The sequence below is a fragment of the Sylvia atricapilla genome, chromosome 8, assembly GCF_009819655.1.
Source record: "Sylvia atricapilla isolate bSylAtr1 chromosome 8, bSylAtr1.pri, whole genome shotgun sequence".
NCBI classification, from domain to species: Eukaryota; Metazoa; Chordata; class Aves; order Passeriformes; family Sylviidae; genus Sylvia; species Sylvia atricapilla.
In genome coordinates, this window is record NC_089147.1 from 16,531,534 (window position 1) to 16,548,459 (window position 16,926).

Sequence of the window (16,926 nt, forward strand, 5' to 3'; positions counted from 1 at the left end):
TTAGGAGCTAGTTTTTTTCTTTTTTCAAGAAAAGAAAGGACATTTGCTCCCTTTATCAAATGAGACTTTTATATATATTTAAAAATTGCGTAAGAGATAGGTCTAGGGTGTATTTCCATTATGTGTGGAAAAAAATCTCTGAAGATATTTCATGAAGCAGTGCAAAAAAATAAACTCCTTTTTCTGAAAATGAGGAAGAGTATGTAATATATGGCTGTGAATGTTTTTACATTTAAGTAATTCTTGAAAAATTGTTCAGAGGACCCATTCTAAACTTATCTAGTAAGAAGACTCACTCACTCTTTTGGAATCATTGTGTTGATGTTTCATGCTTCCCACATGATCTTCGAAAGCTTGCCTTCTTCCTTCTTAGGAAAAGTTTTATTTTTCAAGAGATATCACTGCTGGGATATTGTAAAACTTCCATGAATGTTTTGTATTAATGGATAAAACATGCATGCCCCTAAATATATGCATTTTCTGAGAGGAATGAAAAATGTTTTGTAGCTTTGGACATTTGGTTTCATGATACAGCAAGCTCAGATACAATTTATCTTATAGCAAGTGTATTATGAAGAAAAATGCTGACCCACATGGGTTTTAAATTATCATACATTATTTCTTGTTGGAGTAGGGTCCCAGTGCCTCAGTCAAGGCCTCAAACTTCTTTGCACTGTAGCTGTTACACGGAGGCAAAGCAGAGGCGCACTCTGCCAGATGACCCTTTTATTTGAGGCCGTGACAAGGCCACGAGTGCTGGAAGAAGGTGTTTGGATGTTTCTGGAAACAAGTGTGCTTCGGTGGGTGGCCTTACAAGCTCCTAACTGTAGTTGCCCTCTATCTAGTCAACACCAAATATAAAGATACGCAGAAAAACCCCACGTAAAAGAACATATTAGCTTGTTTAAATAGAAAAGAAGTATTTAGAATACGGTGTATTGCTGAGTAAATGAACAGTGTAACAAAACCAAAAGTTGCCCTGCTTTTGCACAGCACAGTCCAAGAGTTAAAGGCAAAGCCTATTGAACTTTTCATTTGTTTTGTTTTAGAACGCCAGGCGTGTACATCTATGGCTGGCTCCAGCGTCCTTCCCTCCAGCGTGGCCGGTATCAGCAAGGAGCTGATCGACCTGCAGCACCTCATCCAGTTCCCGGAGGAGGTTGCCAGCATTCTGACCGAGCAGGAGCAGGAGCTCTACCGCAAAGTCTTACCCATCGACTACCTCTGCTTTCTAACCAGGGATTTGGGTAATGCTGAGTGTCAAAGCAAGCTGCCATCGATTAAGGCATCCATATCTGCTACTATTCTTTCTTCTCCCAATGGTGAACATAATGCTGTAGAAGATCTCGTGACGAGGTTTAATGAGGTAAAACAAAACTTTTAAATTGCTTTTCATAAAGGTTGTTACCTAATGTCTGGGTTAGTTATTTCCTTTATCTCTCAGAGCTGAATTTAGCTGTAACAACAGATTTTTAAAGGATAAATTAAGATGACCAGGGATTTTAGCTAAATAACTTGCACCGAATTTAATGGGTGCTGTGTGACCAATCTGCGCAGTGAAGTACGGAAACAGTGGCCTAACCTTTTCTTGCACATTGTAAAGTAAACATGAAGAAAAAAATTACAGACTTCTAATTCTTTGTATTTATACTGACAGTATGGGGTACAGTTTCAGTCAGTTTATTATTTTGTTTAGGTACTGGAGTTCTATTTATTTGTTTTGGATTTTTGTAGACTAAGCATGATCTTAGGAGTCAGCACAGATGTATTATAAACTAGAATTTTCTGTAATATAACTACACTAATCGGCACTATTTATTTATTTAATCACTGTGTGTGTCTTGAGAATTGTTATACAAAGAAGTGTCACTTGGCATGACATTTTTAAAAGCCAAATGTTCTTTAGTAAGATTTTATTTTGTTTGTAGGAAGGTGGTCTTCTGATGAGTTTACTAGAAAATTGATTACAAATTGAGAAACCGGTAAAAAAATCCACCCAAAACCCCAACCCAAATAAAAATTGGACCACCTAAATAAAAACCTCACGTTTTAGCTGCAGAAATATGTAACAGTTGTTTCTTCTTTTTTGTTGGGGGGTGGGGGTTGAACTATATGCAATGTTAGCAGTTAGCAGTTTCTAGAATCGTAGAAGTGGAATAAAGTAAAGATAAAGTTGATTTAATGCTTTTTTCATTTGCTGTCCACTGCATTCTTATGGTGGGTGAGATGAAAAACATACAGGTAGGAAAAAAATCAGCATAAAATTAAGTAAATATAGAAGAATATGAACTAACCCCCAGTGAACTTTCTGTGTGCTGGGCAAAGAAGAATCAGTGAGTGAATATTTAGCATGTTTCAAAGCGTTCCTTATTCTTCCACGTTAGTGAGATTTAGGAACTAAAATAGGGTAAATATATTGGCTTCTCTCACCTCATTCAATTATGGGAACATAAAATACATAAAAGTTGCAGCTACATTATTCAGTCTTTAAACAGAGCCTAAAAATAGTTTAAATTAGCTGCGGTAGCAGTACTCAAGAAGATGGTGTGTCTGGAGAGGGCTGCAGGTGCTGGCCCAGCTGGAGCCCTCCTTCCTGTGGGGCTGCTCTGCAGTGGTCACCGGGCTGAGGCCAGGGGAGACCCGGTGCACTGGCCAAGCTGTGCTACAGCCGGGTGAGGCACAGCGCCAGGGAGTGTTGTCATCAGCTGGGCAAATTAGACTGACCATGGTTGTGTTCGGACATTGAAGGGTCACAGGACTGAAAAGCAAGCAGGTCCTGAAGAAGTCTTGTCAGAAATGACTGAGTCTGCTCCATACCAGTGGCAATTTTAGCATTCAACTTGCCTTTTGATAAAATAGTCAGTGTTATCTTTTAGTCTTAGAGGTTTGACTTTGCGGTTTTTGTTTGCTAGTGTTCCTTGTTTGGTAATGGTACAGGATAGTTTTTTATACAATTTGAATTCAGTCCCAAATATTCAGAGTGCAGATTCTTTGGTATTTAGTGCAATAGATTATTTGAAGTGTAATCTGGAATAACTTTTTAAAAACATAAATGTTATATGTTTAAATGGAGTTATTGTAGAATATGTACTGCTTGTAATAGATCACTGTTTTGCTATATGCTTTATCTTATGGTGGAGTATATCAGTTGCCATAGCCAATGACAAGCGTGAACTCTCAAAATGCCTTTGTTTATAAATGGAAAAAAAATTCTTGTACAGAGAGTCATGATTTTGTTGGCAAAACTCAGTGAGCACTTGCTGATTTTTTTGGCATTGCCTATAGAAATACTGAAGTGTATTTATAATGTGGGAGCCAAAATTACTTTTAGGATGACAGGCTTCTGATACATGATGGGGAAAAACAATTCCATGTCATTGTTCTGTTAAATAACAATTATATTATTTAGAGTATTTTTCATAAATCAGCATACTTTTTAGTATTTTTTTCTGACAATACGTATTAAGGAGGAACACTTTATAATACTTGTGTAAAATGACAGTCAATTCTGAAGATTTTGGGTGACATGCATTCAGTATCACCAGCTATAAATAAAGTCTTTAAGGTTTGATTAAAAATATGATTGCATGATAGTGGAGCCTTGGGCACAACACGTAGTCATCGGTGAAACATAGCTCATACTTCATTTGCTGCTTATAATATCCACTTGATCTTAGAGTCTTGTCAGAGTGATGTTGTAGACCAAGCTAAAGACAGATATTAGTTCCTGTTACTAACTGTAATGAAATCTGATTCTGAATTAGTGGCTAATGTGGGAGGATTCGAGTGAAATACAGCAATGTCTACCTTTACAAAACGATTGGCTCTAAGTCTCTCAGACTGTTAATAGTAGTAGTAATATATTTTTCTTCTCTGATAGAACTCGGACTATAAGTTTAGTTTTCAAGGATGTAAAACTGTGGGAAGAAACTGCTTAGATTCTGCAGAGTTAGCAGAGCCCTGGCAGGTGGAAAGTTAGGAAAATGGTACCTAAGTGTGTTTTAGGACTCTAACAACTGTAACATACTTTTTTGCCATCTCTCCTTGTTGCCTACTGTGCCTTTTCTTCTTCTTTTAGTTCTTTTCTTTGATTCTTGTATGATATGAGTTCACCCTGCTTCTTTATGTGGAGTGACATGTGCTCCTTCCTCAGTGTCATATGTCATGGTCTTCCTGGGATTCTGTTTCTTTTTCTGTCTCTTTACCCCCTCCCCCAGACTCTTGCACCTTTATGCCTGGCTCCCAACCACTCTTCTTCTGCCTGTCACCAGCAAAGCAACCACAGACACACCAGCACAATGTACATGTTGTAAACATTTATGTTTATGTGAACATTTAAAATCATTTCAATCATTGCTTTATATAAACATGAAAAGAGTCCCGTGCAACTTGATCTGTCTGGCTTAAGCTTCAAGTAAAATAAAACCAATAAAACTTGAAAGAAACTGAAACATTTAATTTTCCATACTGAGACAAATGTACAGAGCAATTGAGTTCTTATATTGAAAGTTGCAGCAGACTGGAAGATCATTCAGACAGCTGACTGAAGATAGTCCCACTACTGAACTGAAAATGCAGAATAAGTCACATGAATAAGGTGATTTTTTTTGGAAACGTATCGTTGTCAAAAAATAAGCTAAAAAGGTTTGAACAGTGTTAGCACAGCCCTACTACTGTAGTGGGTTCATCACTCACTAAATCATTCTAAAAATCAGTAAAGTTAATTAAAATACGGTTACTTAAGACACTTAGTGATCTTTGTTTTATTTTTAATGGTTAAATTTTGTAAGGTTTTTTCATTGTTCATTCAAAATACAAATTTAAACCTCACTAGCAAAACAGAGACATATCATTTTACTGAAATAATGGAATGTAAATAAATATTGCACTCTGTCTCTTAGTTCAGCATTTTTTTGCAATGCCTAAATGGGTTTGCATAATGCTTTTAAAAAGATTGTGTTTGTACAAATATCAAACTCTTTCCAGTCCTTGTTTGGAATAGTGTTTAATCAGATTTAAAATGGTAAATGTTCTCTGTAAGGTTATATAATTTCACACAAGCATGTAAAGTAAACCATCTGTTCATAAGATATGCAATTTAAAATATTCAGATTTTTAAAATGCATCTGAAGGTTATTTTGCATGTTATACAAAGAGCCAAAAAATTTTAATAATTAAACCTCAGTGAAACCCATGTAAAAATGCCAGTTCTGTTTTATACATGGAACTCTGTATAAATACATACACAGATATTCATCAATATGCACTGACAGGTCTGTGCACAGTTAGCAGTGCAGAGGAACTCACTGCAGCCAGCTATTAGTGCTAATGCTGCATACTGCCAGTGTTTTTTAATTATTGCTTTTAAAGGGAGAAATTGGACTATCCTGATACACTAAGAATTCTGCTTTTAAACAAAATATAGTTTCTCCCTCTTGCCATAATTACCGTATAATATCTGATGGAGGTTATTTTTCATGTTTCTCAATTCATTTGATTTTATCAGACAAAATTACTAAAACCAGAATGACTGTTAAATGGGTTATAGATTGCCATACTTACCCTTTGGATACCTTAAAAATCATCTGCTTGCTTTTTATGTAGTGACTTTTCATATATTTACTTTATTTCATCAGTATTAAAGTTTCTTTCTTTCTTGCCCCAGTGTAGGCAGTATTTAAACCAGCTACAATTTGTTATAGAAAGATTTCCATGGCTAATTAATGGTAGGAGTTAAAGAAGGTACGTATTGTAATCTTACCTTGTGGTAAACCAGAAGATTTTGTTTTGCTTGCTAGCAATGATAATTGTTAAACTTCAGCCAGGCAGCTGTGTTTGGAAATTTCACCTCTGGAAGCTGCATCTCTCATGTATTATGAAGTTCCTAAAAATGTAATATAAATGTAGAAGATTTCATTTCTTCCATGTAGCATCAGGCACTGAAGTATGTAGCTTGGGAATTGCTGTAAAAGTTTCATGAACTGAGGCGCTGGCGAAAGGAGTGTAAACAACTACAGATTATAAAGCACTGCACATTGCAGGTGGAAATTGTTAATAATTTCCTACATCAGTAGCGCCACTACATTTACATTCTCATAAAATGTAAAAAAAAAATTAATTCTCATTCTTAAAAAAAATCACATAATACATTATCCAGGGGGTATATAGAGGATAGTAAAGAATTTATATAAATATAAATGAATGTATATATTCATATATATGTATATGAATTATCACAATCTTGAGTATTAGAAGACTGAAATAAAAAAATGAGTGAAGAAAATCCATGGCAACTTTAGGGATACAGTTAATAATTCAGCATGCATTGCTGTTCCTTTCTGTGTACTGCATGGAGAGAGGTTCCCATAGAGTGAATGATAAACAGTCCTGGAGGTTGCACTTGTACAGAGATTAAGGTCATGTACCATAACTTGAGGATCAGGTTCCATCAGGGGTGTCTCTTTCATGTCCTTCATGTTTTGTTAATATAAGTGGCTCAGTCTCAGTAGTAAACCATTTTCTACCCCTGACAAATCTTGAGATTTTTGCCTGCATATAGATTTGACTTGAAATCAGTAATAGTTCAATAACTAAGGTAATCAAAAACATAGGCTCATTTTACATTTTTAGTGACTGATATATATTTCTCAGGTTTAAAAGTAAAAAATAAAATTAACACTGAGTAAAAATATGCCTTTCCCAAATGCATTAGGAATAGCTAATCTGAATTTACTTGAAATATTTGATCAAAGTAAGATAAGCCAAAAAACTTCTAAAAAATTAGTTATTGAATAAAGCAGATTTTGGTGCAGTTAAAATAGTAGAGGTGATAAAAAATTATAATTTCAGAAAACCTGAAACTGTACAGATCTTTTTGCACTACAAATTGGAGTACATATTGTTCAGTATATTTTGCATTGCCAAGACATCTGGTGCAGGTCATGTGTGTTCAGATTCAGATTTTAAGGAGATTCCTATGCCTCTTAAACTTTTGAAATGAGGCTACTTTTTATGTATCTGAACTTAATGTGGCTCAATGTTGTTAGTGCTTCTGTTAGGGCACCAGGAAATATTTAAATCTTAAGCAAACATCTGTTCAATTCTGCTTGTTTAGTACTTAATATTAGTATCCAGTAATCCAGAAAGACACTCATTTTTATCCATCTGAAAGAAAACACTGATGTTATTATCAACTTGTTTAAGTGGATCATGTGTTAATTTATTACTTTTCTTGTGTCTTGCAATCATGTGGGTTATGGTAACAAAGCCAGGATACATTTTCTCATGCTTTTCAGACTCATCAGCAGTGCAGCGGAAATCTAATTATAGGTTTGCTGTGATGATTTCTGTTCTGAAGGGAGCTTAAAATGAGTTACGTAAACAGAACGATGTAAGTCAAGTGTGAAGAAAAAAGTAAACTAAGGAAATAATGATTACTGTGTTGAGATGTAGATTGTGATCTGATGTTAAAGTGCTATCCAACACAAAAACTTTGTCCAAAAAGCTTTACTGCTCATTCTGACAAATACTTGCAATGTATTTTGATCTCCTTGGCAAGGCTGCTCCTGTGCACTCTTTGGCTGGGATGTGCTGTGTGTGCTCAGGCACTGCCTGAGTCATGAAGCTCTCCTGCTGCTGCTGTGGAGTTTGCTACCAAGGCAGCTGGTAGTGCTTCATCCTCAGGTCGGGTGTTCCCCGGCTGTGGTGCAGCTGGGGGGGTGGCTCTGCAAGCCAAGCAAGAGGGAAGTGCTGCAAGAGGAGGTGCTGTTCGGTGTCCACTTGGCTGGAGTGTCCAGAAGTCAGAGCTTCCCAGGGTGGACCTTCCCTTTGCTCTCTTCCCGCACTAGAAAACCCCCAGGTTTAGTGACAGAGAAATTGTGCCACATCAAAATAACGTCTGTGCTACCTGCTTGCCAGTGTGGAAAAAACAGGATTCTGAATTCAACTTCCACACAAATTCCATAGCCACCGAGAAATAAGTACCTGTAGAGTTCTTCTCTGCTTTTCTTTTGTGTGAAATGCATCTAGCTCAGCTGTACACAGACAACTTCCATTCTTCTGAACTTCCATTTCAATGAAAATTTTATAAATTTGTTATTTTTTGAATAACATTGGTTTCTGATCTCCAGGAAAAAAGCAGTCGTGTTCATTATTTCTCAGGCGTGGTTTGTATCTTCAGATGCTCATTTTCCCCCCTGATTCTGCCCAGTCTGTTATATCTGCCTTTGCCTATTCTATTTTAAAATTAAAATATTCAGACACTTTATTTTTCTTCTTGTTTAGTGAAAGACTTTTAAAATGTTTTCTGGTCCTCTGTTGTTGTCCTACAAGAGGAGTCAGCATGAACTTCAAGGTGCCTTTTGTGCCCTTCTTTTGCCCTCACATGTTATGCAGTATCACGAGTCTGAAAAGGCTCACCCATGCTGCCCTTTATAGTTTTTTGTTTGTGTTTACAGATTGTAAAAGTTCATCATGCTGTTTGTAGCAGTCCTAAACTCTCTATTAAATAGAATTTCAGCAAGTGGCTGCCCAAGTTTAAAGCTTTCCTTTTAATGGAGAGTGTGAAATCAGTAGCCTTTTTAGACATTCTTTCTCAATTTTGATACTGTTTTATCATTACATATTTACTACCTTAGATTAAAACATATCTGTTTAAAATTACATGATTCTTTAAAAATTCTAAACCCATATTAATCAAATCATTACCACATTAGGTATTCTATAGCAAACAAATATTAATTTTTTGTGAGATTGCATGTTTAAGCAGTTGCATTCCCTAACAGAGCCATTTCTGGAAAATGAGAATAATACCCAAAAATAACATGTCACTTTATTCCAGTATGCAAAAACAAATCTGTGCCACAGATCTCACTGTTCTGTTTCACAATTTCTGGGTTTTAATTTATTTATTTTTTCACCTTTATTCTGGTTTTGCCCTCACTTGACTGCTGTGCCATGGTGGCTTGTATTTTCCATTCCTTCATGCTCTTTAGATATGCACTTGTTTGTTGATTGAGTTATGTTTTAGGAGTAACTAACTGAACATACCAAGTAAAATTTTAGCTGAATTCAGATTCTCATTCTGAGCTGCTGCAGTGATTAGTGTGCTGCCCCTGATGCTCACAACCTATTAGAGCATCCCCATAGTCATTGTCCTCACTCCTGAGTACGTCTCCAGTGAATGAAATTCATCTAATTCAGTCTTTAAAGTGTGATTTTTTTATTTATATATATATATATATATTAAATCCCACTTTTAGGGGGTTTTTGGGTGTTGTTTGTTTTTTTGGGGTGTTTGGTTGATTGGTTGGTTTTGGTTGGGTTTTTTTTTTTCATATAAGGAGTATGACTTCTCATCTGGACATTTCTCTTTTATGGTTCCTGACTGATGTGGCCATCAGACAGGATAAACAGTAACTTAGACTCTTCATAGTCTTTAATTGTCCTCCCTCAAGTGTGGGTGGCTCGGAGCACTGAGTCTGTATAGACTTGCATAAATAGAAGCCCTATATATTGTCAATGGGGTTATTTTCCTGTTAGTACTAATGCATTCACATTTTATTTCACATGCTTGATTTTTAAAATAAAAGTCTATGGCCCCTAAGGGGTGAACTAGCGTTTTCTAATTTTTTTAAGCCTCTCCTCACACTGGTATTATCTGTAAACACTGGAGTCCTTCAGGACCAAAGAATGGAACACAGTGTCAGTAAACAAATCACGTTTATTGCCTCCTAAGTGTTTACACAATGACAAAAATCAAGCCTCCAGGGAGTCATATTGTAAAGAGAAACAGTTGGTTTATATTAGGTTTCCATGTGAAATATAGCTATTTTTTATGGATCTTGTGGGAACATAAACTGGAAAGAAAATCTGCACACTGATAAAATGAAGAGTTGATTTTTATTTGTTGCAATACAAACAGAATCATGTACTAAGTTGATTTCTGATTCTGGCATTAATTAATTACAAAAGAGATCTTGGTAGTATGGGCACACTTCGGAAGATGGGATTTCTTTTTATTTACTTCATTTGTGATCTTGCAAACAGATACTGCAAATTATCTTAAATGTTCAATGCATATAGGAATTAGCAAAATTGTGCATTAAATGCATCTAGTTTTATGAAATTACCAAATCCAAAAAAATCCAATTTATCAACTTTCACTGTTCATATTGTTAACAAGGGTTATTCACTGTGAGGCTGAGATCTGTAAGCCATCTTAATGAGAATTTTTATTGCAGTTCTCTCCAGCAGCTTTAGAAATAAGTGCTAGCTGAAGCTGTCCATTTTCTTCTGTGGCATCAATGTATATTCAGAATATCTTATATTAAGATGCAGTAGGTTTTTTTGTTTAATAAAAGTTTTTCTAGACTAGTTAATGATGTAACTGTTGTAATGTGAATATATCACTGTGTTAGTTGTGTTTGCAATGCATATGTGATTTGGCTATGAGTGTGTAAGAGGAATATTGACTGATACCCTCCTGATGGAAGAAACCAAACAAACCCACATTATCTGTCAAGTGTGCATGAATGCTCCAAGTGACATTGCTTTGGCTGACCATGCTGTCTGTTTGGTTTTACAAGGTGAGCTCATGGGTTACCTGGCTGATCCTGACTGCAGGTTCTATGGAGGAGAAACGAGAAGTCTTCTCATACTTAGTACATGTGGCAAAATGCTGCTGGAATATGGGCAACTACAACGCTGTAATGGAATTCCTGGCAGGGCTAAGGTACTGGCAACTCTTCTTTTTTTAAATGACTTTTCAATGCTATTGCAGCTTCTGTTAAGCAGATATCTCTGGAGAACAATGAAACTGAACAAAAATCCATGTCTAAGCCACATCATCTCATGCTGTGACTTTCTAGTAATCCCTTTTGGAAAAATGAAGCATGCTAAATTCCTTCCTTTTTCTCTCAAAATGCTCTAAAGACGCCATCACTTTTCCTGATGCACACTGAATATGTTGCATTAGAAAATATTTTTTTAAAAGAGATTTTTCTTTTAATGTAAGAAGAAGATGGGAAAGCAGTTGTGGTTTATCTAATGAGCTACGACTAATGTAATGTGCGGTTGGAGTCTCCAGAACATAAGTGAAGCAAAATCATGGTGATGCTCTAAAAGGATCCGTCTTAACTGTAAAAAAAGAAACTACCCCAAAATTATAAAAGACCCCAACAAGACCAAACAGCTGAATCTGATTTACTTATACAGACTGATGTTGGGATCTCTGATGGTCTTATGTAGAAGGACTGCATTATCTCAAAGAAGGAGAGAGTAGGGGCTCAAAGATAGCTCATTGTGTGCTTTCCTCTGGAGTGACAGGTTCATGTAGGGTCAGGGGAGCAGGAAGCAGTGCCTTAGCACTGGCAGTTCAGAGGGCAGAAAATGGGACTGAACAGGGAAGAGTTAAGATCAAGTTTCCAATCTCTTGGCTTTGACCCTCCTTGTATAATATGTTTGTGTAACAAAGCTCTAAAGTGTTTGCATTACTGTTCTTTGTGGCTTAGTAAGGATCTCATTGAGCTATTTGTGTATGGTTTTGGTATATAAAGCTCATTTGGAACACTCATAGGCATGGGGAGTATATTTCAGCAGAATACATCCACAGTCTCTAGGCCACATAAGTTATGAGGGAAAATGCAAAGCCAGTTAAGGGCTCTATTTTGTCTCTAATGCATCTGCACAGCACAAGAGAGAGGAGAAGAAGGCCAGTGCTGATGAGCATCACTTCTGGGACAGGGAGGGAAAGTGGGGGTAAGGGCAGTCTACTGTGAGTGTATCCTTGGACCTTTTGGTGTGTCTGAGGACAGGGCTGGGAAGAAAGGCCATATGATTACGTAGACATACAGCTCCAAAGGTAAGACAACTCCCAGAGGTACTCACAATCCTTGGAGCTATTTCTGTTGGAAATCAGAATTTCTTTTCAGCTACAGCTCTGCACTGGTGCCTGAGAGCTTGAACATGGTCCCAACTTCCTTATTTCTGTGAAAATAACTTATTTTGCGACCAAATTAGGGAAGAATACAATGTAAGTTTTAGAAAATAAATTTGGTGAAAACCTCCAACTTTTGCTAGCTTTTTGGATTGTTCATAATACATCTGAATGAATTTGTAAGAAACACTCTGGTTTATCTTTATGCTGTTTCCTTAATCTTTTCTAGTTTCTTTGTGGGCCCTTGGAAATTTTAGGCAGTGACACAGAAAAAAAAAAAAAAACCAGATAGAAAGCCTGCTGGTATGTTTTATGCAGCTGGACTTTACTGAAATGTGAAATACTGCTCCAATAGATCAGACTGCTAGTTTCCCATTTTCAGTTTTGTTCTTTGATAAATCAAAGTGGGGGGGGGGGGAATTTACATAAAAAGAATGGCCTTGATTTCATTCATTCATTTCTATGAAATTATAATTATATAATTTCATAGAAATGAATGAATGAAATAATTATAAGAGTAATTATAATTTCCTCTATTCCATATATTCTGCGAGTGTTGGATTTGAAGGTAAATAGTTTAAATTTTTGTACTAAATGTTGTGATCTCTTGCAATAGGTCAAGAAAAGTTCTAAAAATGTGGCAATTTATGGACCAATCTGATATTGAAACCATGCGAAGTCTGAAGGATGCTATGGCACAACATGAGTCATCATCTGAATACAGGAAAGTGGTCAACCGGGCACTCAATATTCCAGGCTGTAAAGTTGTTCCTTTCTGTGGTGTATTTTTAAAAGAGCTCTGTGAAGTTTTGGATGGAGCATCAAGCCTCATCAGACTCTGTCCCCGATATAACTCCCAGTATGAAACATTAGAGGTAAATGAGATGAATATTTTAAGATGTTACATTCTCAGCCAGTGCTTTATTTTATGTAATCTTACACAAAGGCATCATCTAATAAAGTTTTCTAAACCAGACTTTTACTAGACTAGTCAGTTATGTGGACCTCAATTTAATTCCTGTAGTACCTTAGCAATTTAGATTTGGTTATTTCTACCTAGTTCAGTATCAAAGTACTGAGAAATCAGCATTAGTAATAAAAGATTAAGTAAGTATGTAAGGCCTGAAATATGTAATTATTTTCTGCTAAATGCTCTGACCTTCCACTTAATTCACTGGGAACTGGAAGTTTTCAGTTAAAAACAGAATTTAGAAAACAGAATTTAGAAGCTCAGCAGATCAAACTTCTCCTCTATGGAAAGAAACAATTCTTTTGAGTTTTATTATTGTAATTTTAATAGAAAAATGTCCCTGTGAGATCAGCAGTTACTTTAACTTGTGTTGCTTGATTTATGAAATTATTTGGTCTGTTTTGGGTTGCAGGTAGGCACAAAATTTCATGAGAAGCAAGTAGGAAATATGCACTAAATATTCTTAATAGTAAAAATATCTACAGTGAGAAGTAGAAACTATTTGTAACTATACTAATCTTTTAGATATCTCTATAGTTTGTTTCAGATTACAGTGGACAAGATAATTTCTTACAACGAGTAGGCCAAGATGGTTTAAATAATCCAGAAAAAGAATCAACAACAAACAATATCTTTCAAACTATTCGGAGCTGCAATCGCAGTTTGGATTCTGAAGAGGGTGAGGATAATGTTAGTGAAGGGAGTGATTCAAGGAAAAACTCTTTGAAGGACAAAAACCGGTACCAGTAAGTCTTATTTTATTTACTATCATCACATGTATATATATCACAGTTTGAGTCTTAGATTTTCTTTTACCAAGGCTTGCTTTTAGAAATAAAAGCAACTTTAACATCTTCCCTTGTATTTATCCATGTCCAAATCAGAACTTTTCTCCCCTGATATTCAACTGCTTGGAAACTTTCTGTATAGCTGTATTTTCCCTCATGATGTAATTACTTCCTCTCATGATAAGGGTAAATCCTTTCTGTCTTACACAGAGAGCTTTAAAAATCCATAGTTACAATTACAATTTTGATCTCTAGTGACAGGAATAGCACCAGGACATATTTGTTATCAGAGCTCAGAACATTATATTCTGCATGTTCAGGCAGTGTTCTGGCCCCTTCAAAAAAAAGGTTATTATCCTTCAAACAACTCCTTCTTTTAAGGACATGTTAATTTGAGGGGTTTCAGTTTTGTCCAGAAAACATTCATGTGTGAGTACACATTTTGAATTTTCAGGTTGATGTAGTTCTGCTGTTTTGCAAAAAAGTTTACTTCATTGTGCCCTGTGTAAAAAAAGCCCAGTGTTCAGTAATCTGATTTCACTTTGAAAACCACTCTTGAAGACTGTACTAGTCACCAGAAGGAAAGACAGCAAGTGTAAAGTTTAGGATACCAAATGATCCTCCTCAATGTTGCTTTGCAGAGAAGTTTCATTGCAGAGCCCATGTAGACATAGGTGGATCAGGTCAGCTTTCAACTAAGTAACTGTGTTAGACTAACTTCAAATAAAGTAACAGAACTGTACTGCACTGAGGTGAAGCACTATAAAATTATGTGAGGGCTTGCATAAAGAAAAATGCTTAAAGTCACTGCCTGAGTTATTTACTGATAATGTGTATCAGAAATAAAAATATTCAGATCTAACTTATTTCAGCTACTTAAACATTAAATCTAATAAGTGACTGCCTGAGAGGCAGCTACTATCTTCCTGTTTAAAATGCATTTATTTCATTAACATGTAATTCTAAATTTCATTTCATATAAATAATCATTATTTCCTGAAAGAATGGTTTCTAATAGAATTATTCACATCTGGCTTTAGTTGCTTCTAGGAAGTGGTGCACTAGATTAGGCCAAGAAAGACAGACCCACTTCTCTGCCTACAAATGTTATCTTGTGACTTACTTCAGTCCTAATGCTTTCTTCCAGGAATTATTTTTTCTTAATTAACATACTTTAAAATCAACTTGCAATCACAGTTCAAATGGTGAATAAGCTAGGCTTATAAGCATTTCACTTAGATTAATAAAATAGAAATTAAAGAGTTCCTTTTTAATGTGTTCATGAAATAATTTCTTGGTAAATTACTTATGATTTATTCATAAAAATAATCTAGTAAGTTGCACTCTAAACTAAAGTAGGAATTCAGTTTTTTAAAAAACCTAGTGTGAATCTGAAATGAAAATTTAAAATTTAAATGAGCAAAACTGCAGATAGGTAATTAAAGTTATGTTTCCTGGTTCCGGCTACTAATTACTCAGTTACGAGTATCTGTACTTCTGATGCAATAAATACTGATTTTAACAGTAAAATACTGGTAGGAGAATACTTCTGAAAGTACTGATTTAGCTCAAGTATCTCACAGGCTTTGGAAATTCCTTATTCACTTGCTATGTCTTTCCTGGGCATGCAGAGAGCTGGGTGAGGCATAGGAGCAAGTTGCTGCAGAGGCAGAAGGGCCAAGTTCTGTTGTACTTGTATGGAGGCTGTGTTTGGTTTGTTTTTATTGCTGTGAACAGCTGAAGGGTTCTGAGGAAGAAATTTAGTTCTCTTTCTTTTGAGACCTGTCATATTTGCATACAGTGTTATAAAATCCAAATTATATCATAATTATGCATTATCTGATAATTATAGTGTTGTGGTCATAAAGGCAGAAGAATACACTGAATAACATGTTTCTCATTACTTTATAATTGTAAGAAAGATTTTAAATTAGTTTTTCTTTTCATGATTTGGATTAGTATTGTGGAACATGAATGTACCAAAGCTGGTAAGTTAATTTGATTTGAAGAAAATGAAAGGCTCTAATAGAATCAGTGGGCAGTGGGTATAATTACTTTCCTTGTTGCGTTAGCAAATAAGCTCTATCACTCTGTAGTCAGTGACCCATCTAATTGCCCTGGATTTCTGTACACGCCAGATAAATATCAAACATTAATCTTTCTTAGAACTCTCTTCTAACAATTAATATTTTTTATAAAAATGAAGTTAGACAGAAAAATGAAAAAAACCAAACTAACAAATTTGAAATAGAATTTTTTTGGAATTGTTAATTATTGAGTGACCTATGAAGATACTCCTGACTGAATTATTGCTTCATTAGCTTGACCTTATCTTCACTTTTAAGCTTGTCTAGTTATAGTAAATAATATATAAAATAATAGGGGAAAACTTCCACTATTTTTCTTTTTGTAAGACTTGCAATTTTCTCCTCTAAAACTACAATCTGTGTGAATGTTTCTTTATCTTTTCATTTCCTTGCCTCTCAGTGCAGCACATGTAAAGAAAGCCCCTGGTCCAGCCCAGGCTCTGTAAGTGCTCACAGTAATTGGCAGTGGTGTCACTTTTGGCAGCTTGTGTCAGAGGCTCCATTTCTGTGTGTGGTTACATGTGTGTGCTCGGCTTACCTGCTTCTTGTACATTTTAATCTGCAGTGTGCAACATTTGAAACAAAGCTCTGCCATTTCTGTATCCGCTATAATCGACTCCTCCACCCGTGCACAGTTACTCTCTGAATACATTTTATAGTGTTTTTACAGAGACTTGTTTGATTGTTTTCAGGTCATAGGGGGAAAAGAGCTGCTTCAGTTGTTTGTTTCATTTTAAAATGTTAATTTTATATAATACAGGTAAATATTTCAGTTCACATATGTCTGGTAAGACTCTAGTAAAACAATTTATATCAGCTCACTTAAAACATGACCTTTATTTGTAGGAATATTTCTTAAAAAAACAAAGCTGCACTTTAGACTGAGGCAGTTCTTTTGTCAGGCCCTTCACCGCAAGCAATAAAACCTCAACCTATTTGTCACTTTTTTATAAATTCGGTAAAGAGACAGAGATCTCACCGATTAATAAATTCATAGAGGAATCATTGCTGTATGGAATAAGGGAAAAAATTCAGATTAATTTGTCGCCCAGATAGAGGAGAGTTTGAGGCAAAGCTGATGGTCATCTGTGCTATTTAGGACTGGGGGAGATGATGTATGTGACTTGGAAACACAATATGAGTCAT

The 16,926-nt window shown here is 35.7% G+C and overlaps 1 protein-coding gene across 3 annotated transcripts in view; it reads left to right on the forward strand.

Moving 5' to 3' along the window:
- The window catches only part of PLCE1 (phospholipase C epsilon 1), a 133,567-nt gene that overhangs the window by 85,899 nt on the left and 30,742 nt on the right, over nucleotides 1-16,926 (forward strand). For 2 of the 3 annotated variants that reach the window (XM_066323847.1, XM_066323846.1), the window contains 5 exons: nucleotides 1,050-1,366; nucleotides 10,587-10,732; nucleotides 12,552-12,810; nucleotides 13,443-13,651; nucleotides 16,181-16,222. In XM_066323847.1, the coding sequence (XP_066179944.1) occupies nucleotides 1,050-1,366; nucleotides 10,587-10,732; nucleotides 12,552-12,810; nucleotides 13,443-13,651; nucleotides 16,181-16,222 (973 nt within the window). The remainder of the gene's footprint in view (nucleotides 1-1,049; nucleotides 1,367-10,586; nucleotides 10,733-12,551; nucleotides 12,811-13,442; nucleotides 13,652-16,180; nucleotides 16,223-16,926) is intronic. The other variant, XM_066323848.1, reaches the window with a different exon arrangement.